This window comes from Somniosus microcephalus, chromosome 15 (assembly GCF_052327205.1).
Source record: "Somniosus microcephalus isolate GS21.2 chromosome 15, FLI_Smic_1.0, whole genome shotgun sequence".
NCBI lineage: Eukaryota > Metazoa > Chordata > Chondrichthyes > Squaliformes > Somniosidae > Somniosus > Somniosus microcephalus.
Window position 1 is genome coordinate 94,257,921 of NC_141001.1, and position 22,284 is coordinate 94,280,204.

Here is a 22,284-nt window from a genome sequence, read left to right on the forward strand (position 1 = left end):
CACGGTCTACAGAGCACTAGTAATACCCACCCTCCTGTCTGCCTCAGAGACATGGACCATGTACAGCAGGCACCTCAAAGCACTGGAGAGGTACCACCAACGCTGCCTCTGAAAGATCCTGCAAATCCATTGGCATGATAGGCGCACCAACGTCAGTGTTCTCGCTCAGGCCAGCATCCCCAGCATCGAAGGTTTGACCACACTCAATCAGCTCCGATGGACGGGTCACATCGTCCGCATGCCCGATACGAGACTCCCAAAACAAGCGCTCTACTCGGAGTTCCAACACGGCAAGAGAGCCCCGGGTGGGCAGAGGAAATGCTTCACGGACACCCTCAAAGCCTCCTTGAAAAAGTGCAACATCCCCATCGACACCTGGGAATCCGTGGCCCAAGACCGTACAAAGTGGAGGAGAAGCATCTGAGAAGGCGCCGAATACCTCGAGTCTCTTCGCCGGGAGCAAGTGGAAGCCAAGCGCAAACAGCGGAAGGAGCACGCGTCAACCCATGCACCCCACCCACCCGCCCCTTCAACCACCGTCTGCCCCACCTTTGACAGAAACTGTAGGTCCTGCATTGGACTTATCAGTCACCTGAGAACTCATTTTTAATGTGGAAGCAAGTCATCTTCGATTGCGAGGGACTGCCTAAGAAGATGAAGATCAGCTGGAGGCAGTCCTGGTGGTGGCCGCCATATTGGTCGCCACCTTTGCGCTCTGCAAAGAAAATGGCGGCGTGGTGACGTTAGTCGGTGTGCAATGGTGACTTAACGTCACCTACGCGAACTTCGACCCTAGTGCTCAATTCAGCGCTGGGTCCTAAGCACACCAGGTTAACCTGCAGTGCAAGCAGGCTGACAGATGCAGACGGGGCGATATCTGCAGCTGTTAAAGGGACTCACACATCAGGTAAGTTTGAATGGAAGGGTTTGGACTGTTTTTTAAAATTTTATTGAAATGGTGGCTTGCTGCAATAGATGTGAAAAGTTTTTTTTAATAAGTGTTTTGGGAGTGCTGCTGGATGCTTGCAAGGGCTCGGATGGCAAGTGAACGCCTTTAAGAAGACAGAACATGCTGCGGATATTCAGAAGATCACGCAACATTCGTGGAGAGAAAAACAGAGTTCACGTCTTAGGTCGACATGCTGCCTGACCAACTGAGTATTTGCAGCATTTTATGCTGTAATTTCACATTTACATTGTCCGCTTGCAGAGGGAAGAGGAAGGCGTAGAAGAGGAAGACGCAGAAGTTGAGGAAGCTGAATAGGAGGAATCCGAAGAGCAGCAATCAGATGGAAGGATGCATCCTAGACAGCCCCTTTGTGGCTGGCATATCCGGGATGGAATCATCTACCTGCGGTCCCACTGGCTGGGAATGATGCTTTTCCTGGGTGTGAAATGAGGAAGGCACAAGGGTGGAGTTGTGCTGATGGGAGAGCGGGAAGCCTAGAGGTGCATGCCAGAAGGAGGATAACGTACAAGGATACCTGCATCTTGTATCCTTTCAGCCCCGGCGCTGGCCAAGGACTCAGTCATGCCCCTGCTAAGAATGGCCTGCACCGTCTCCTCCAAGGGGGTGAGGTGATGCTAGGAATGGGAGATGTGCCTCATTGGTGCAGATTGTTGGTAGGTGAGTGATTTGGGGTTGTGCATTGAGCAGTGTGTGAGGCTAGTGGTTCAGTTGGTAGGTGACATCTTTTGAAGGTGCATTCACTGACCTTGACCAGTGGTCTGAGGTCATGAAGCTTCTTTGGGCACTGGAGCCAGGTGGTGGGGGCGACACTGCTGGCAGTGACGGCCTCGGTGATGTACTCCCACATTGTTCTTTCTGGAGGGCCTCCTGGCCCCTGTGGGTAGAGGGCTAGTCTTGCAGTGTTGACCCCCTACACAAAGCTGGAGTGCTGTGTGCGAGACCCTGGGTGCTGGTTCCCCAGCTTACTGAGCCATTTGTGTTAGTGCTAAGGCAGTTTTCCCATTTGTTTAGTTCAGGTAGGCAATTCAGCTTTAAGTGCTAAATATTGACATTTGGAACTTGTTTTAAATATTGATTATTTGTTAAAAAACAGAAAGGGCTGAAAAATATATTGAATCAGTGCATTTTATTTTGTCTTGCTTCAATGTGCCCTTAAACTTCAGAGATCCTCATGGCCCACAATGCATTGCGAGCTTCACAGCCTCGCACACAGACACTCGGGGAAGCAGCAACGATGCCCCAGGACTACAAATTGGTCCCGGATCCCTCGTACAATGCCACCAGGGTGGCGTTGCACCTAAGGTTAGCGCTGCATCACCTACCACCATGTCCCCAGCCCCCCCACACAAATTTACCTCGTTTAGCACGGCAGCCATTTCGGGCGGCTGTTAATGGCGGTTGGCGAGCACAACGACTGTTTTCCGGGCAAGAACAAATTTTTCCCCCAAGGTTTCTGCCAATTTGACTTCGCTTTCCATGTTGCCTCTGTCTCTAAGCCTTCCTGTGAGCATAAATTTGTCAGAGCTGCCATTGAGCCTCATAAAAGTGCAAATATGACCTGTGTAAATAATTATGGTTTGTCGTTTGTTTTTACGATACTTTTTTAAGTCTCTTGTTTGTTTTCTTGAGTTTCAGTGGTTTTGTCTGAATTTACCTAAGTTTTTGGGTGTCCAGTTTCTTTCCCCTGATTTTCTCCTAGTTTTAACAATAAAATAGAAGCTGAAAAATGCCTGGAAAAACACAGGCTTCTCGCGATAAAATTATCTTACTTACAGCGCATTACATCTGGCTTTAATATTTGTGGTCTTCTTATGATGAAATGTATTGATCGTGAGGTTCTCATCACCAGCGTAGTCGGCCACCAGTCAGCCAGAAAAGCATAAAGCATTCCTGGATGCATCCTCAGTCTAAGAACTAACCTTTGACTGATTACAACTTTGACCTCCAGGATACAAACATTATCAAAGCTATGTGTCGAGCAGAATGTAATACACACTCCAACTACTTTTGGTAATCCAGCCACACATAGTTGCAGAACTGCCTAGGAGCCCATTACGCACTAAGATGTGAAGCAGCTGGAGTTCCAAACACCAAACAGGAGCTGTGCAGCAACATCACTGAATAGATGATGCCAAAGTCAATAAGGTTTTATGGAGTGGTTTGATGAGAATGATGACTCAATCAGAATATTATTTGAAGAGCAACAGTGGGGTTACAATCTATTTGCTGATCCCAGCTCGCTGCAAGGAAAGGACGGCGCAAAAAAAAAGTCTTGGCCCAGATTTTGCTGTAGCTGGGTATCTATCGGTTAGTTAGACTTACCCTTCGCACGTTTAGGTTTTTGTATGTTTTTTGCATGGCAAGTTGCTGAAAGTGCGAGCTGATAACGTCGCAGCTAGGGAAACCGGGCATCTGGGACCCGAGTGAACAGGACAAGCAACTGCGTATCTCCTCAACCAATCAGATTGAAGGGTGGCCGTGTGTGCTGTGAGGGTGGGCGTGTGTGCTGTGAGGAGGATGCAGAGAAACTCCAGGATGATTTGGACAGGTTGGGTGATTGGGCAAAAGCATGGCAGATGCAATAGAACGTGGATAAATGTGAGGTTATCCACTTTGGTGGCAAAAACAGGAAGGCAGATTATTATCTGACTGGCAATAGATTGGGAGAAGGGGAAGTGCAACGAGACCTGGGTGTCCTTGTGCACCATTCGCTGAAGGTAAGCATGCAGGTGCAGCAGGCGGTTAAGAAGGCAAATGGCATGTTGGCCTTTGTAGCGAGAGGGTTTGAGTACAGGAACAAGAATGTCTTGCTGCAGTTGTACAGGGTCTTGCTGAGACCACATCTTGAGTATTGTGTGCAGTTTTGGTCGCCTTATCTGAGGAAGGATGTTCTTGCCATGGAAGGAGTTCAGCGAAGATTCACCAGGCTGATACCTGGGATGGCAGGAATGACGTATGAGGAGAGATTGGGTCGATTGGGCTTGTACTCACTGGAGTTTAGAAGAATGAGAGGGGATCTCATTGAAACTTATAAAATTCTGACAGGACTGGACAGACTAGATGCAGGAAGGATGTTCCCGATGGTCGGGGAGTCCAGAACCAGGGGTCACAGTCTAAGGATAAGGGGTAGGCCATTTAGGACAGAAATTAGGAGGAATTTCTTCACCCAGAGAGTGGTGAGCCTGTGGAATTCTCTACCACAGAAGGCAGTAGAGGCCAATACATTAAATATATTCATGAAGGAGTTGGATATATTTCTTAAGGCTAAAGGGATCAAGGGGTATGGGGAGAAAGCAGGGGCCGGGTACTGAATTTGGATGATCAGCCATGATCGCATTGAATGGTGGAGCAGGCTCGAGGGGCCGAATGGCCTACTCCTGCTCCTATCTTCTATGTTTCTTTGTTTCTATGAAGGATTGAGAAATAAATAGCGCAAGGACTGAGAAGGAGGGTGAATTAGAGTGGGTAAATTCAATGTCAAATCAGGTACAGAAAGAGAAATAAAGAGAGGGAAAGAAAGATTGGATTAAGAGAGAGAGAGCGAAAAAGAGTCAGAAAGGAAAAGTAAGAGTTATATTTAACTTTACATCTTTAAAATCTCCAATAACAATTAATATGTTAAGGAATGAGACTCCATACTTCTAATAGTTAATTTTTAGTGCCAGAAGGTCATTGGCAGTAATTAACACGTAACACATCGTTAAATGTATATGTACTTGTGCTTGAAATGACAAGACTTAATTTTCTATGGCGAGTTTAGTTCGTATCTACCGGAAAAATACAACAACTTCACGCCAGTTAATGCATTTCAACGGTGAGGCAGACAGTGAGACGCCGTTTTCGCGAAACACAACTCGGACAGCATCTTTTGGATATTTGCGTTTAACCTCGCAGCTGCCCTTTGCCTGAAGTTGCTGTAGCATTTGCGCATAAATAACGGCGAGGTCCATGAGCCTCACTGTTATTTTTGACCTCAAATTCTGGCCCAAGCTAAGTTGCAGCAAATGAAAGATCATTGGTGGGGCAAAAAAGGTTGATGAATTCCAATCCTACGTGCTACTATGATGTGCCAAAGTAGGTACATGGCCCTACGTATAGCAAGACCGCACCTCTGGCGTGTGCCATTCTAGTCGCTGATGCTTTAATGCACAGCTGATTCATCATTACGGTTGAAGTCCTCGATGGGATACAGCAGCCACAACGTAATAACTTGGATGAGATCCTCATAATTGACTAAACGCCTGACTCATTATAACAAGCACCCTGCACGAATTTAGCATTGTCCTTGCACTCACGTGAACAGTGCTCGCCCCAAATATCCTTTCTCAGGCGTGAGGCCAGCAACTCCTTCCAGAACTTTCACTCACTCGTTATTTTGTGGCGCTTAAAAAACTAACAGACATAAACGTATGCCAAAAGTAGAATCTTTATTTCTTTGTATTAACGTATTTTGATTATGATTCACCAAATCTGAGTGATTCTCACAGCGTAGTCGGTACTGTTGCTTGTTCTGAAATGTTGTGTAATGTAATTCTCTGTGCACTCTGATTTCCAAGAGGTGCTTGCACTTTTGGTAATAGCAAAGGTAAATGTGAAAAAAAAGCTTGGAACGAGTGCAGGTTAGACCAAGTAAATCCATTATTTTTAAAGCACATAAGTACTTAATTTCCTTTTTATATTTGAAAATTCCTCTCAATGGAAATGATTCCAAAATACATGCTGGATCCCTTACCTCTGAATCAGTCCATTTTCTACTGTGGGGCAGATCTGGTGACAATGGAGCATCTGCACAGAGTTTAGCATAAAGTCACACGTTTAAGGCAGGGGTTTCCGCAATGCCACGTGAGAATGCGGAGGAAGGTCCCTGTAGACTGTTAACAGTGAAAGTGCGTTTTGCCTCTATGCCATCTTGGCTCTGCCCATAGCCAGAGTTAAGAGAATTGACCCAGCGAGTGCTTTCGACAGTAGGCGTTTGCCTGTGCACCGCTGGCACATTGGTCCTGGCAAAACCTTACGTTGAGCTTCGTTGGAACAGTGCAAGAGGCCGAGGACGGAGAGATCAGAGTGGGAGTGGAGGGGAGAATTAACGTGACAGGCGACCAGAAGCTTGCGGACTGAGCTCATTATGAGTTTAGTTTGAGTCCAATTTTCTGTAGCACGAGAATAGTTTAGTTGTAGTCATTCAAGTAAGAAAAGTGGTAGCACAGACGTGCCATGTGATATAGATGTTCATACACTGCAGTCCATGGTATATAAGTCGTCACGTAAAGCACATTAAATATGTTTTCTTAAATTGTTAATGTATGCCTATGGCTTTTTAATGGCCATTATTATTTATATTAAGCTTACTTTAGTAAAATTGTGACATGTAGCCTCATCAAAATAATTTCATCAAAGAATTCACTATTCATTCAGTGCTGAATAATTCTCTCTCACACAACTGAATAAAATTGTTTTAGCATTGTTGTGTTCTGAATCAGCTGCTATGAATGCCCAGCTTGGGAATCATATTCTAACAGGACCTAACTAGTTGTACAAAGAATGCTAAGTGAACAAGGTGACTTTGTGCTGCATTGAGTTAGAACATTAGCCTTTAATCTCCGAGGTCTGGGTTCAAATTCAACTCAGACTAATGTGCGAAAAGCTACCTGTCGGTTACAAGAACGCTGAATGAAGTTAATTTGGGCGATCTGAGTCCAGTGTTTAGTGAGTTTGTGGGGGTACAGCCAAAACTATCGGTAATGCAGCACGAAGCTGAAAGCCTCACCTGGTCAAGTCCTCAACAAGGATACCTGGTGAGGGAAATGAAGATGTACGGGGTGCTTATATGTGGGGAGTGGGGCATGTGTGGAAAGACATGTTGGAGCAGGGTCACTTTCTTTTGCATTTGATCTATGTTCTTCCAGATCTGCCTTGTGGAAATGGCTACTTACTTTCCTGATTGTAGTCGCACGCCTAGCTTTACCTACCCTTGCATGATCAGTGTCTAGAAGAAAATTCATGCTTCTAATTTTATATGTTGTACAATTTTAACAAGTCGAAAGGATTGATTTTTAACCTAATGACAGCCAAATTTCTTTGCTCAAATTGAATCATGATGCAGTTGAAGTTGGCCCCAATATTGCTGGTTTAATTTTCTTTTTAATAAAATTATTGAATGTAACTTAAAGGAGTACTATCTTTAATGAAAGAAAACAAGAATTGTATTTGCATTGTACCTCATCATATCCCTTAGGAACATCAATAAGCACTTAAATAAATTACAGGAAACTCTTTTTTATTTGGCACCAACAGGACCGGCGTGGTGCCGGTTGATCAAAAAGTCCGGATTACAGAGAGGTATACTTATCAAGGTACGAGAGCCCCATACACGGCCACAGGTGCAGGAGCTCCCGTTACACGACACTTGTGCAGGCAGGAGTCCCGGTTACACGGCCACAGATCCAGGAGTCCCTGTTGCACGGCCACAGGTGCAGGTACCCCAGTTACACGGCCACAGATCCAGGAACCCCGGTTACACGGCCACTAATATATAGTAAAATTACCTGAACCTACTCCTGAATTTTGCCGGTTAAGAGAGAGTTTCCTGTACTTTGAAGTGAAATGACAATTGTTATGTGGGCAAACACGGAAGCTATTTTGCATGTAGCAAGGTCCCAGGAAATGAGATGAATGAGCAGGTAATCTGTATTATAGTGTGTTGGTTGGGAAAGCAATGTTAAACAGACTCAGAACTCCCAGTACCATGTGATTTTTAACATCTGTATGATTCACCAGTGTGCATGTGTGTGCGTGTGTATATGTGTGTGTGTATGTGTGTGTGTGTGTAATTCACATCAGAATGTACATCCCCATATAGTGCATCAAAATCCATAGCTGGATCACAATTACTCATTGAAATTGCATTTGCAAGTAGCACTGTGAGATAATGTTAAGTGACATCCTAAGAGGTAATGTTATGTGACTTACTAACTACTGTATGTCAAGGTCTAAACTGCAAAAGTATACTGGTTCATTAAAGGTACAACTCCTTCTGAAACAAGAGACATTCTTACCTCCTACTCTTTTAATAAAATTGATGCTCGATAATTTAAAAAAATCAGGCCTTTTGTACTTTTTAAAATTAGGGCCTTCTAAAAAGATCTGAAGAAACTGAGGCCGACTTAAAGTTCAAGCAATCAGGACTTATGAAGTACTTAACAGTTTGGGAGCTCAGTATTATTTCCAAAAAGCAGGCCCTCCTGAAAGCTTTTAAATCAGGACCTTTCGTCTGATTGTAGTTGGGATCTATATATTTCCTAAAAAAAATTACTTAAAAAAAAAGGCCATTTTCCATCACAAATGAATGTCCATTTTTAAACTGTTTAAAAAATAACAGCCATTAACCCTCCCCGAACTGAGGACTTGTTGCCCTCCTAAAGTACTTTTCAAAACCCCCCCACCCTGCGTTTGTACTGAACTGTCGGCAAATTTCTAACACAGATCTGCACCCACTAAGAGCAAATTAGTTTCATAGATCAGTGGTTCCCAAATTGGGATCCGCGGGCCCCTGGGGGTCGTTAGAGACTTTCCGGGGGTCCGCGAAATAATGTGAGTACCAAACAAGGCCGGCCTTATGGGGGGATGCCGTGGTCAAGAGTATGCGAATGAGCGGCGGCCGGAGACAGACTTGGTGCGAGCTGGGAGTAGAGTGCGGCCACCACAAGTGCAGCGCAGAGTGGGCTGGCTGTCTCACCTCGGAGGGAGGTGCTTGTCTTGTTTTGCACACTTAGTACAAAACTAATAAATTGCAGGACAACGGAGTATTACAGTTTAAACTCTTTTATGAAGCATCAGGTCTGTGAGCTTTCTCATACAGCACCGTGTGGACAAGATGGAGTTAGGACCCTGGGTCTTCCAAAACAATAGCAGTCCTTACAGATGCCTGCAGGCCAATGACAACTCAGCATGTGATCACGTGAATATAATAGGTATTCCTTACAGATGCCTGCGGGCCAATGATAAATCAATATGCAAATATTACATCCCCTTTCTTTTAAAAGAAAAATGTTATGCATTACTTTTAAACCTTTCTTCTACCTAATGGGTAGCATAAACATATAAGTAAACTCAGCATTTAACTAGCGCTGAAAACATCTCAACGTTTCAATAACGATGTACAGTATATTTTTTTAGGGTAGCAATCCGCCTACATCCTTTGACAGTTCACAAGTCAAGGATAACTCTAGGCTTGACCTCTCGTCCTGACCTTGTGTGGTATGGAACTGAGCATGCTCCTGAATTGGTCAACAAATCAGGTTCAGGTTTAGGTTCAGGTAAGTATGATGTGTTTTGTGTATTGCTCTGTTCATCACACTGTTGAACTGATCCTCTCGTCGGAATGACGGTGTTGTTCCTTGGTGTTCAGGAGGTGCCTGCGATTGCGGCGGTACACCTGTCCTTCTGGGGTGCGGACGTGATACAATCGCTGTGTCAGCTGGCTGGATGACGACTGCTGGCTTCCAGTAGTCATGCTCCTGGATTCTGACGGATTCTCCATTGTGCAACGGCGGCAGTAGTCTAGCTGACCTGTCATAGTATCTCTTTTTGTGTTGCTGTCTCTGTACACATTTTGCATACACTTGCTTGCAGCTGACGACCTCTGGCTGCAGCTGCTGGTTGGTGCTTGGAAGGATTGAGCGAAGTCTGCGGCTCATCAACAGCTGTGCTGGTGACTTGAAGTTGTCAACCGGAGTGTTGCGGTACTCAAGGAGACTGATGTAGGGGTCTCTTTTGTCCGCTTTGGCTTTGTCCATGAGTGTTTTTGCAATCTGGACAGTTTTTTCAGCAAGGCAATTACTTTGAGGGTAATGTGGGCTTGATGTGACATGTGTGAAATCCCATGCCTTGGCAAACGACTCGAACTCTTTTGATTTGTATTGGAGGCCATTGTCTGAGACTAAAGTCTCTACCATGCCATGCCTGGCAAAGGCTGCCTTTAGCTTGTGGATCACAGCTGCAGATGTGGTGCTGTGAAGCTTGTCCAGTTCAAAAAATCTGCTGTAGTAATCAACAGTCACAATGTAGTCCTCGTTGTTCCATGTGAACAGATCCGTTGCCACGACCTGCCAGGGCCTGTCTGGGATACGGTGAGGTATCATGGGCTCTTTGACATTTGATGGGCGGCGTTCTAGACAAATTGAACATTTTCCGACAATGTCCTCAATGTGTTTGCACATTATGGGCCAAAACATAATGTCACCTGCTCTTTGTTTGCATTTTTCCATGCCAATATGTCCAGCATGAATTTTTGTCAACATCTCTTCTCTGAGGCTGGTAGGAATGATGATTTTCTCCCCTTTGAAGACGATTCTGTTGATTTGTGACAGTTCGTCTCTGTGGTTCCAGAATTCAGATATGCTCTGAGGGCATTTCCTCCTTTCCTCAGGCCATCCTTCGTGTATGACTTTGCTCAGCAGTGTGAGTTGTGCATCTTTCTCTGTTTCTGCTCGGATCTCCTTCAGTTTTGAGTCACTCACAGGTAAGCTGTTGTACAGTGTGTGCACCTACACATCCATGCCTTCACTGAGGCTGCTGTCCTGGTAGCTAAGAGACTTTCTGGAGAGCTTGTCTGCGACAGGAATGTCTTTGCCTGGATGGTGAATGATTGTGAAGTCGTACTTCTGTAGCTGAAGGATCATTCTCTGTAGCCTTGGTGGGGCTGCGGCTAGGGGTTTCCTCATGATTGACTCGAGGGGCTTGTGGTCGGATTCCACAATGACTTGTCGGCCATAGACGTATTGGTGGAAACGCTTACATCCGAACAGAATTGCATATAGCTCTTTCTCGATTTGAGCATAGTTGATTTCACTGTCTGAGAGAGATCTGGAAGCGTAGCCAATGGGCTTTCCTTCTTGCAGTAATACTGCACCTAGTCCGTACTTTGACGCGTCACTTGTAGTCTGAGCTCTTTGTTGGGGTCGAAGTAGGCAAGAACTGGTCCTGGTTCTCTGGTGATTAGGTCTTTCATTTTCTGAAATGCTGTGTCATGTTGTTTGTCCCACAGGAACTCATTGGATTGTTTGAGCAACTGACGCATGGGTGCGTTGATTTCTTAGAGGCTCGGGGCAAACTTGGCTAAGTAGTTAACCATGCCTAGTACTGTCTCTAGCTCTGCGCGGTTCTTCGGTGGCTCCATCTTCTTGATGGTGGAGATTTTCTCTGGATCCGGCTTAATGCCATCAGTTGAGAGGCGATGCCCAAAATAACTGATCTCGGTGGATCCGATTATGCTTTTCTCGGGGTTGAGCCGGATACCTTTCGCCCGTGATCTTTGCAGCATCGCACGGAGGTTCCTGTCATGTTCCTCTCTATTCCTGCCATAGATGAGGATGCCATCTACGATCGTGACTACTCCGTCGAGGCCTTCACAGGTTTCGTCGATCTTCCGCTGGAATTCATCCTGAGCTGAGATAAGACCAAATGGTAAACGCAGAAATCAGTAGCGTCCAAATAGTGTGTTGAACATTGTTAGCTTAGATGACTCTTCCTTGAGCTTGATAGTCCAGTATCCTGATCGTGCGTCCATTACACTGAAGTAACGTGCTCCCATTAGCTTGGGTGTGATGTCATCTAGCGTAGGTAGAGGGTGTTTGATAGCCTTGTTCAAATCTCTGGGGTCGAGACAGACTCCGAGCTTGCCTGTACGTGGTTTCTCAACCACTACTAACGCGTTGACCCACTCTGTCGGTTCTGTTTCCTGGACGATGATTCCTGTATTCTCCATGCTCTGCAGCTCCTCCTTCAGGCGACTACGTAGATCAAGGGGTTTCCTTCTCGGTGGGCAAACCACAGGGGTTGCTGCTGGGTCAAGGTGAATAGTGCATTCACCTGGGAATAGTCCGATTCCTTTGAAAACGTCAGCAAACTCCTCCATGACTGTCTGCTTCTCAACTGGTGCTGTCAATGATAGCACTAGCTTGACGAGGTCCATGTCCAAACATGCCTTTAGACCTAGCACTGGAGGTGCTTGAGTGTCAACAATGTAAAAGTCCAGCATCATGTCGCTTTCTTTGTACTTGCATTTCATCACGCATGTGCCTTTTACAATGAGCTGCTCACCCCCATAGCCGGTCAGTCTGCGTGAGGTGGGCTGTAGCTCACACTCATCCTTCAAGCTGTGATACTCACTCAGAGGAATTACACATTAACCTGAGATCCAGTGTCTAGTTTAAACTTAAGTTCTTTGCCCTGTTTTCCTATCTCAATATCGGCATAGGCTTGCTCAGTCCCTGAAATCTGTTTTTTCTGTGACACAGAATCAATAAACAGTTCCTCTGCATTTGGCTCTCTATCTGGCATTTGGCTGTCACTCACTGTGTGTACTGTTTTTCCAAAAACAGTCTTGTAAACTTTAGCAAAGTGGTTCTGTTTACCACATTGCCTTCCTTTGGCGGGGCATTGCACCTTTTCTCCATACATCTTGTTTCCACAATATCCACAGTTTTTGAAGCGTTTTATGTCTGTCTCGCCCATTTTTAGAACTCTCTCTGTTCTTTCTGTTCTGAAACACGCTCTCTGGGCAGTGTTCTTTGGTGTGTGTCTATTAACTGCGTGCACTGTCTGTTCACACGAGCTGTTCGTGGCGCCGGTTATGGTTTTCAACTGTGCTTGGGCTATCTCGTGCGATCTAGCTATGTCCATAGCTTTGTTCAGCGTTAGCCCGGACTCATCATTCAAAAGTTTCTCTCTCACTTTAGCTGAATGTATTCCAAACACGATGCGGTCTCTGACCATCTCATCTTTATCTGCATATGCACAGTCTTTTACCAGCAGTATTAACTCAGTCACGAACTGTTCAAACAACTCACTAGCTCCTTGTACTTTCTCCTGAAACTTGTACCTAGCGAATATTGTATTTGTCTTGGGCATCACATATGCTTCAAAATGGTCAAAATAACTTTTCAGTATCTTTGCTTCATCCGCGGTGAGAGACCATGTGTTAAAAATGTCTCTCCCTTTTTCTCCGATCCACAGGAGTAGGTAGCTGCATCTTTCTTCCTCCCCTTTGCTTTTCAGCGGACCCGAAAACATCAACTCCACGTGTTGCTTGAACTTGTACCATTCTCCAGGTAAGTTCAAAGATTCCCAATTCATTCGAGGTAAGGGAGCTCCAACGATGTCCATTTCAAATCCCTGTTCTGACACCATGGGCCCGATTTTGTGGCTTGTGTGGGAAATGGTCGGATTCCCCCGAATGTGGGCTTCTGACACACAAAAAATGTGTCAGCCAGCTCCATGCAATTTTCCCTCAAGTGGCCAATTAAGTCCCAGCATGTGGGCAGCCTTGCTAATTGTCCATTTCTAGTCAGAAAGCCCCACAGTATGATGTCATCATTCGTGGTGCTGTCAAGGTCCATAGCAAGCACTACATCCTCTGAAGGCTTCCAAACGAACCATACAGGATGGCAGAGGAGCCTGCAGCAGTTGTGGCCAGTGCCAGACCCCGAGCTGCCTCCAAATTCGACGAAGCTTCACTGCAGGCATTATTGGATGGGGTTAGGGCCCAAAGGGAGGTCCTCTTCCCTAGGTCAGGCAGGAAGAGGCTTCCCACTGAGGCCAAGGCTGCATGGATGCAGGTGTCAGCAGATGTCAACTCGAATGTGCATGTCACCTTGGCATCACATCTCTAACTCCTTCCTTTACTCCCCCACAGTACCATCCAGAGCCCCCGTCCTCACTGTGGAGGAGGAAGAGGCTGTGTAGCCAGACTCCTCAGAGGAAGCTCCAACCTCTGAGGGTGCAGCGTCAGCAGAAGTAAGCGCACCCAGCACCAGCACAGACACTCACATCTCGGGTGGACCTTCGGGACATAGAGTAGTGTTGTCACCTGGTGTTTCATAGCTCACAAGTGAGCCTCAGCAGATTCTGGAGACAGGGACAGCAGTGGAGAGTCCTCGTCGGCGGGCGCAGGACTCTGCCAGCTCAGCTCAGCTGCGCTGCATGTCGACCCTCTGCCTCTGGGTCCATCCGCAAGAGGTGATGGATCTCCATGCACAGATGCAGGAGTCTCTGGCAGGTTTTGTCTCCAGGGTCGCTGCGAGTGTGGAGCGAATGGAGGAGTCCATAGCGACCATGAGCAGAGCCTTTGTGGAGTCATTGGCGCATGAACGCATCACCATGGAAAGGTTGGCAACCTCCATGGAGGAGATAACTCGCCAGGGTACGGAAAACATGGTGAGTGCTCATAAGAGAATGACATCTCTTGAGGAGCGTTGGCCATCTATTGAACAGAGAAACCAGATGTTCATGGAAGTCCTTCTGAGTAGGACTGCCAGTGCAGAAACAGGTCCCCATGGCCCCCTAAAACGCAGCAAGGTGCTCTCAAACCACTTCCAAGCGCTGGCCCCTTCTGGCCTGTGCAGCTTCAGGTGAGTGAGCAGCAGCCTGGTGCTCATCATGCTGTTCCTGGTTCTGCTGCTGCCGCCTCTGCTGCTGGAGATCCTCCAATGGCAAGAAGGGAAGGAAAAAAAGGCGTCCCATGCTTCTCGTAGATGCTTCCGCTGAGGAAACGCTGAGTGAGGGTGGCGAGAGGGGCTTCCCAGGAGATCACTTTGGAGAAGTTTGTGAGGCTCCAACCTTCCACAGCTGTGCCTAAGCCTTGAAGATGTAGCCCCAAGCCTTCAGCAACAAGGTCCTTCAACAAACAAGTGCTGTCCCTTTAAATCGCAGCTTTTCCGAATGACCTGCAGCTGACAGCAAGCAAGCCGGCAAGCTTCACGCCAGGTTTCAACAGCGGGGTTCCCCGCAGGCGTGTTTGATGTGGGGAAAGCCCCAAAATCGCAACGGCCCCTGAAAATCGACTTAAACAAGGTAATAATTGCTTATTAGTGTTCCGACGGCCAGTCCCGCCAGCGGCGGGCGGGACTGATTCGGGCCGCGGGGAAACGGCAGTCCGAAATTCGGACGGGGCGGGGAATCAGGCGGGGGGGGGGTCGCGACCCACATTTTTGGCGATTTTCGGCCCCCTGCCGCCTGGAAAGCCGCCCGATGGCTGGCAGAAAATCGGGGCCCATGTCTTGTTTTGCACACTTTGTACAAAAATAATAAATTGCAGGACAACGGAGTCTTACAGTTGAAACTCTTTTATGAAGCATCAGGTCTGTGTACTTACTCATACAGCACAGTGGGGACATGATGGAGTTAGGACCCTGGGTCTTCCAAAACAATAGCAGTCCTTACAGATGCCTGCAGGCCAATGACAACTCACCATGTGAATATAATAGGTATTCCTTACAGATGCCTGCGGGCCAATGATAATTCAATATGCAAATGTTACAGTGCTCATGGAGGAGCACTGAGAGTGGCACAAAGATCGCCAGGTAGACCTGCAGTTACCAAGGCTGATGATGGCTGCCAAAAAGTTGATCAATGATGGTGTGGCACACCCATCTCACTGATATCGTTAAGTAAGTACCGTTTTCTTAAAAGCATTATTAAAACACTCTTAACATGCAGCACTTTCATATTAAGAGTATTATATCGTATTATAATTTAGATGGGGGGTCTGTGATTACGAATCCATTTGAAAAGGGGTCATTCAACGAAAAAAGTTTGAGAACCACTGTCATAGATGACCAGCAGATACGTCACCCTTGTACATCAACACATTACTGTATCTTAAGAGAGGACAGTGTATCCTGTGGTCTGTGTGTGTATTGGAGACAAATATCTTTTCATGGTGATTTAAAATGAATTTAAAGTAGTTATAAAAGATGTTTTTGTTGAACAAAGCAATTTTTTTTCATCTCATTGCAAATATACCAACACAAAAATCTAAAATGCCATTTTTTTTTTGGAGATGCCCCTAAAATGCTTTTCTATTACAAGACATGTTGTAAATGAAGTTTAGAACTACCACAAAGAATCAAACCCATTGTGATGTTGAGAGTCTTGAAAGTAATCCCTTGATAATATGCATCACAAAAATGTCAGATGATATTAATGCCTTTCATCAAAATGTAACGAAGCAGGTAATTCCCATATGTTTAATTTGGAACTGTAACACTTTCTAATTTACATGCACCACACGCATTCTCTTCTTAGTTATAACAACATATTATGTAAGATTCATCAAAATGAAAAATACATACAGATAATCTGTGACAGATTTTTGACGAGCCATTGATTATATTGTGCTTATTAGTTTAGTGTTACCTTTATATAGATTTCCATATCCAAATCTCAAAATTACAAGCTGACAACAAGAATAAAGATGCACAGAGTTTATTTGCAGATCAAATAAATAGTGTCAGCGTTGCTCATTTACTAATATTTCCAAAGTTTGGACCACAGTTCCAAACACTCTTGCTTGAAGAACACTCCCAGTAATGTTAGAACATGTCGCTGCATGGATTGTTAAGACTGGATGTGCTCTCACAACTTCTTTCAAGATTAGCTGCCGATATCAATCATGTCACAGCAGGCAGTTGAACAGAAAGACCGGGTATTTCCCCAGAACTTTAAATAGAGCTTTTTTACGTGCTCTATAAATCCTGGGCTATCCCTGCTCCATTGTTTGCTTTGCTTTGTTTCACTGGAGAGCAAAACAGGGAAGAAAGAAAGAACTGTTCATGTCCTCAGGATGGCCCAAGGTGCTTCTTAGCCAAAACATCTGAAGAGCAATCACTGTTGTAATGCAGGCAAATATGGCAGCCAATTTACACTCTGCAGGGTCCAACAGACAGCGATTAAATAAATGACCAGATAATCTGTTTAAGTGGTGTTGGTTGAGGGATACATGTTGACCAAGACACCGGAAGAGCTCCCCTGCTCTTTGAATGGTGCCATAGGATCTTTTCTGTCCACCTAAGCAGGCAAACAGGATGTTTTACCATGTTAAAGGTGCTATATCAATGCAAGTTGTTGTTGTTCTCCTCATTCTTTGACATGGAGATATCCTGTACAAACTGATGGTTAGTTACCAAATTCTAAAAGTCCACACATGGAATACCATGTTCCTGTCCGTGCAAATGTCACATATAGGCAACCCAAAGCCGAAGGTTTGACTTATATGTGAAGACTTGCCTGGATGAGTGCAGCTGCAACAACACTCAAGAAGCTCGACACCATCCAGGACAAAACAGCCCACTTGACTGGCACCCCATCCACCACCTTAAACATTCACTCCCTCCACCACCGGTGCACCGTGGCTGCAGTGTGTACCAGCTACAAGATGCACTGCAGCAACTCGCCAAGGTTTCTTCGACAGCACCTCCCAAACCCGTGACCTCTTCCACCTAGAAGGACAAGGGCAGCAGGCGCATGGGAGCACCACCACCTCCAAGTTTCCCTACAAGTCACACACCATCCTGACTTAGAAGTATATCGCTGATCCTTCATCGTCGCTGGGTCAAAATCCTGGAACTCCCTACCTAACAGCACTGTGGGAGTACCTTCACCGTACAGACTGCAGCGGTTCAAGAAGGTGGCTCACCACCACCTTCTCAAGGGCAACTAGGGATGGGCAATAAATGCTGACCTTACCAGCAACGCCCTGATCCCATAAGCGAATATTAAAAAAAATCTTCATTCAACAAACAAGGACCTAAAGCTTAATCACTTATTCTTTTCTAGTATTCTTTCTTTGATCAAGGACTATTATTTTAAGATGTCCAAGTGATCTCATAACAAATTCTCAAGTGGGGTCTCTATTAGTTGAAGAATCAAATGATTAAAGGTTTAGTCCTGATTTGTTTCCTGTATGCAGACAAAGCATTCTGGAAGTTATGAAAACTATTCCTGCTCAAAAGACTCCACGGATCTCAAGTGCATCGATTTGGTATTGTGTGCAATTTTGAAATCACTCAGGTTTAATAAATATGCAAAGGAAATAAAGGAGAACTTCCTGTTAATGTATAATTTACTCGATTTAGGAAATGGGCAGCCTGGGCAGTGTGCTATGTATGAGAAACTGTACATGCCCTTCAATGGATTTCGTATAGTCCAAGTTATAAAGTTTGTTGTTCTGGTCCCGCTTATAAAGACCATGTACAACTTGATTTATCAAGGACTTCAAGGAATGTGCAAGGGTCTGGCAAGCAAGTAGGAATATTCTGAAAGTGGAAGTGCCTACAGAGGGAGCAGGATGTGAACAACAGGAAGAATGGGTAGTATCAAAGATTGCATTTCTTTACTATTTAGCAAAATAGCAGAGAAATGCCAACATTTCCAAACTACCATTGTATTTTCACTGTTGTACATGCATGATGATGTAGAGGAAGATGGCTCAAGGCATGCAGAATTATTGGTCAGAATCCAGGCAAAAAACTGAAAGCACTGCTGCAATGAAAATGTAATGTTGTTATTCAGGGAACACACTATTGCCGCAATGCCACATCTCCTGAATACCCTGCTAACTCAAACATTCAGAAATGCACTGTTACTTAAAACTTGGGGTCACATACTACAGTCAATAATCAGTCAGTCCTGTGACATACAAATCTAGTTACACCAGCCAATTTTACGTGAACTGAAGCTGGTTTTTAATTGTCTGATCTCTCAAATAATGGAGATTAGCATCAGGTTTAAATTTACCAGGGAAACAGGAAACGGCTGACAGCATGGCTTGTTACTTTCGGGCTAACAGCCATTCACATAATCACAACAGCGCAATTGAAATAGCACAGTCAAAATTGGTTGTGAACAAAGAAAATATAGGCGGACAGTTGAAGAGGCAAAGCCTGACTGAAGAGCATCCCAAATGATCAAGAATCATAAAAGCTGCAATTTGGGGAGGTGTAAAAAATCTCAGAGTTGAGCATTTTTAATAAAATGTTATGTTAATTTACCCCATATCCACCAAATAGCAAGATCAAACAAGAATATATGGGGTATGCTTTCTGAGAATTAGATCTGGCAAACTGCCTTGAGGAGTGATGGATACTACAATGATAATACATTAATGATGTGAAACATAAGCATTGGTAGCAGAGCGCAACAACTGAATTCAATAGGTGCTTTGTAATTCAAGATGTTGAACTTTAAGTCATGGTTATAATTAGCTTGTACTAGGTGTGCTAAACTAAAAGAGCCGGGATTCCTCAAGCAGTGTATCGTACATATAAAAAGTTACGGGCCCCTCGCCTCAGTTCCAGAGGCTCAGAAAGTTTTAAAAAAAAAAGTAGCTGAGCCCAGGGGGGTGTCAGGTTCAATCCTGGATCTGTGTTGGGTTAACTGATCTTGACTGGGAGGCTACTTTCCTTAGTGCCCTTGGGTTAGTGGTGGGGAAACCAGCCAGGGTTTGCTCCCCCTGATCACCATGCCGTGACCTCTGTTGGAAGTGCACATGACCAACACGAGGACTAGATTAGACTGAGGTGTGGTCAATCTTCCCTCTTATTTGCTGTCTAAATGCGCGGTCCCTTTAAATTTGCTGTGCGGTATCTTCCAGCGGCAGCAGCTGGTGAGCGGCCTGCGCAACTTAGGGGGAACTTAGGGGGAACACTGGTTGTGGTGTACCCCATGGTTGAATACCCTGTCAACACTCATCGCCAAGCCTCACACGTGCATAATGACAACTCGCGTGAGGTGCTGGAAGGTGTCTGGCGTCTGTGCAAACACATAGCAAGGCTTCAATTTTATCGAAAGAGGAGAGGGAAGAGGAAAAAACTGGCAATGAAAGTAAAGCTAAAAAAGTTAGCATAATATATGTCCTGTTGATTAAGGCACATTAAATCTTATAAAACAAAATGAGTTACTAAATGCACCAACACAAAATAGCACATAATGTATATTATTCCTTAACTGTGTGTGTGATATATATATATAAATAATACACACACACACATGTATTGTGAAACATAAGACACTATTAATGAGATATACTTACAATGATGCATTTTACTAAAAACTTCAAAGGTTAGACAGCTGAAACCACAGTGCAGCATCAAATTATAGTCAGATAAAGTAGGGTAAGGTTCGTAGACATGGGCTTTCATTTCTGATTTATATAACGAGATTACATCAATCATGAGTTCCATATATTGCTCCTCTTGTAGCGAGTGCATTCTACCACTGCCGACTGATACAAATGAGACAGAAGGCGATAATTTAAAAAAGAAATCAAATTGACTTAACACTTTTAACTGAGTGATCAACGGCAGCAGAGAACACGTTACGGCTCCAAAGTACAACACAACCAATTATATTACACCACAGTCCTTCTAGCTATTTCAGCCCTAAATAGTATAGTATGTCAGGCTGCAAATACCCAAATTAAACTGCTCTGGTAGCCACAAGAGGAAGACTAACATTCTAGCGCTGACATCACCATGAATGTGGTCTGCTGGGATCAGCATTAAAGGTAATGAGTGGCTGCAAATGTTTGGTATTACACTTGGTCATTTTAATTTCCAATCTACTCTGATAGAGTTGGACCGGTAATTTTTTTTTTTTTTTACACAGTCTTGGCACTTTAATCACTAATTCTATTCCAGACATCAGCGAGCTTTTTATTTATAACACTTAGAGCAATTTTCCTAAAGCGCGGTAGTTGCTCAATAACCTATGTTATCATTTCATCATTCCTGGCTACTGGCCTAAATTTTGCAGCCCTGCTTAAAACTTGATCTGACTGATTCAGGTGGACGGGGTTTATGTGAAGACACAGCACAAAAAATAGAATGGAAAACAATAACCTTCACCTATACAATGTAAAACATACATGCAAATGAGGATGTTAAGGTATACTGCAAAGCACCATGCAATCTGCATGCTTTCTCTTGCTCTAGTGCTGATGGCCAGGCAAGCGACACAGTGATAATAAAAGCCATAGATTCAACAACATTCCAAAGTATTACTGACCCTTTTGTTGCTTGAAGGATTGAATGGACCTCGAGTGATGCACCATCTTCTCTTTATTCGCTGTTCACAAAAAAATCCCACAGTACTCAATGGAGTATTGTACCGAGCTTCTCCTCTTTCACTGAGGGACTTTAACAGCTTGCTGCTCACACATACACAGGAGCTTCTGAAGCACTGCGCAACCCGACACCTGCTTTATGGAGCACTTTGCTCAAAGAGCTACTCTGTGCTGTTACCATAGTGACAGAATGGGAGGTCCTGCAACACACTCCCCTCTGTGGAAACTCTTACAATATTAAGGCACATCATCATCATGCAAATTTAAGTCATCTCTATGCTGTGAGAGGTAGCTGTACATTAGTTTTTGCTTGCAGAATGTTACATACTAATGAAGAGGTATAAATGATGCAGCTGATTGATCAAACTGTCCCTTAGGCAGTCATCTTTAGATCAAAACTAAGATTATAATCCAGTCATATACTGGGGCCGATGTACCACTTGTATTCCCAAGTATAACTGGTAACCCTAACACATGGACTATTCCTTATGGATTCTTACTATTAATTAGCAAATAGGTGTCAGCTGTGGCTCAGTGGGTATCACACTTGCCTGAGCTGGAAGGTCGTGAGTTCAAGTCCCACTCCAGAGACTTGAGCGCATAATCTAGGCTGACACTCCAGTGCAGTGCTGAGCCAGTGCTGCACAGTCAGAGGGGCCGTCTGCCCCGTCAGGTGGACGTAAAAGATCTCCGGCACCATTTTGAAGAATAGCAGGCGAGTTCGCCCCAGTGTCATGGCCAGTATACCAACGTCACTTATGCTGATTATTTTGCGATATAACTTCGCTGCTTGTGGGATCTTGCTGTGTGCAAATTGGCTGCCGCGTTTCCGACATTAGAACAGTGACTACACTTCAAAAGTACTTCAGTGGTTGTAAAGCGCTCAGGACGTCCCAAAGCGCAAATGAACTAGGCCCTCTAAATTTCAGAAACATTTAGTTTCTGAGTAAAGGTTTAAACAACAAATATTTCACAATGGGCATATTTTGTTATTTAGCAAACACATCAATGTGCTCTTCCGTTTGCCACAATCAATACAAGCTCTGAGTTTTACAGAGATCAGCTTTAGATTTTCTGAATTTCAGGGAAAGCCTCTTCTGTAATTATCATCGGATGTCTCTCTGGGCCACAGTGTGGCACTGAGCCATTCACCAGAAAGCCACACGTTTCGAATCCTGGACTGTGCTCAGCCGGCTGACCTCACCGGCAGCATCAGTAGTGGATCTAGAATTAGCCTTAGCACTAGTGGATATGAAGAGGGACAGAAATCAACCATGGTTAGCACTGCAGATTACTGTTCAGTGTAACAAGCGAGTAATCACACCGACACACACAGAAAAAGCAAATGACATTTGCTGTAACAACAGCGAGCATTTATACTGTCCCTGACTTAAATATTGAAGTAAATAGCAAC

The 22,284-nt window shown here is 44.7% G+C and overlaps 1 protein-coding gene across 1 annotated transcript in view; it reads right to left on the minus strand.

The window, feature by feature from the left end:
• ano3 (anoctamin 3) overlaps positions 1-21,013 on the minus strand; it is a 401,336-nt gene extending 380,323 nt beyond the window's left edge. The window contains exon 1 of the mRNA XM_086008127.1: positions 20,813-21,013. Coding sequence (XP_085864253.1) covers positions 20,813-20,858 — 46 coding nt within the window. The 5' untranslated portion in view covers positions 20,859-21,013. The remainder of the gene's footprint in view (positions 1-20,812) is intronic.
• Between the last annotated feature and the right edge of the window lie 1,271 nt (positions 21,014-22,284).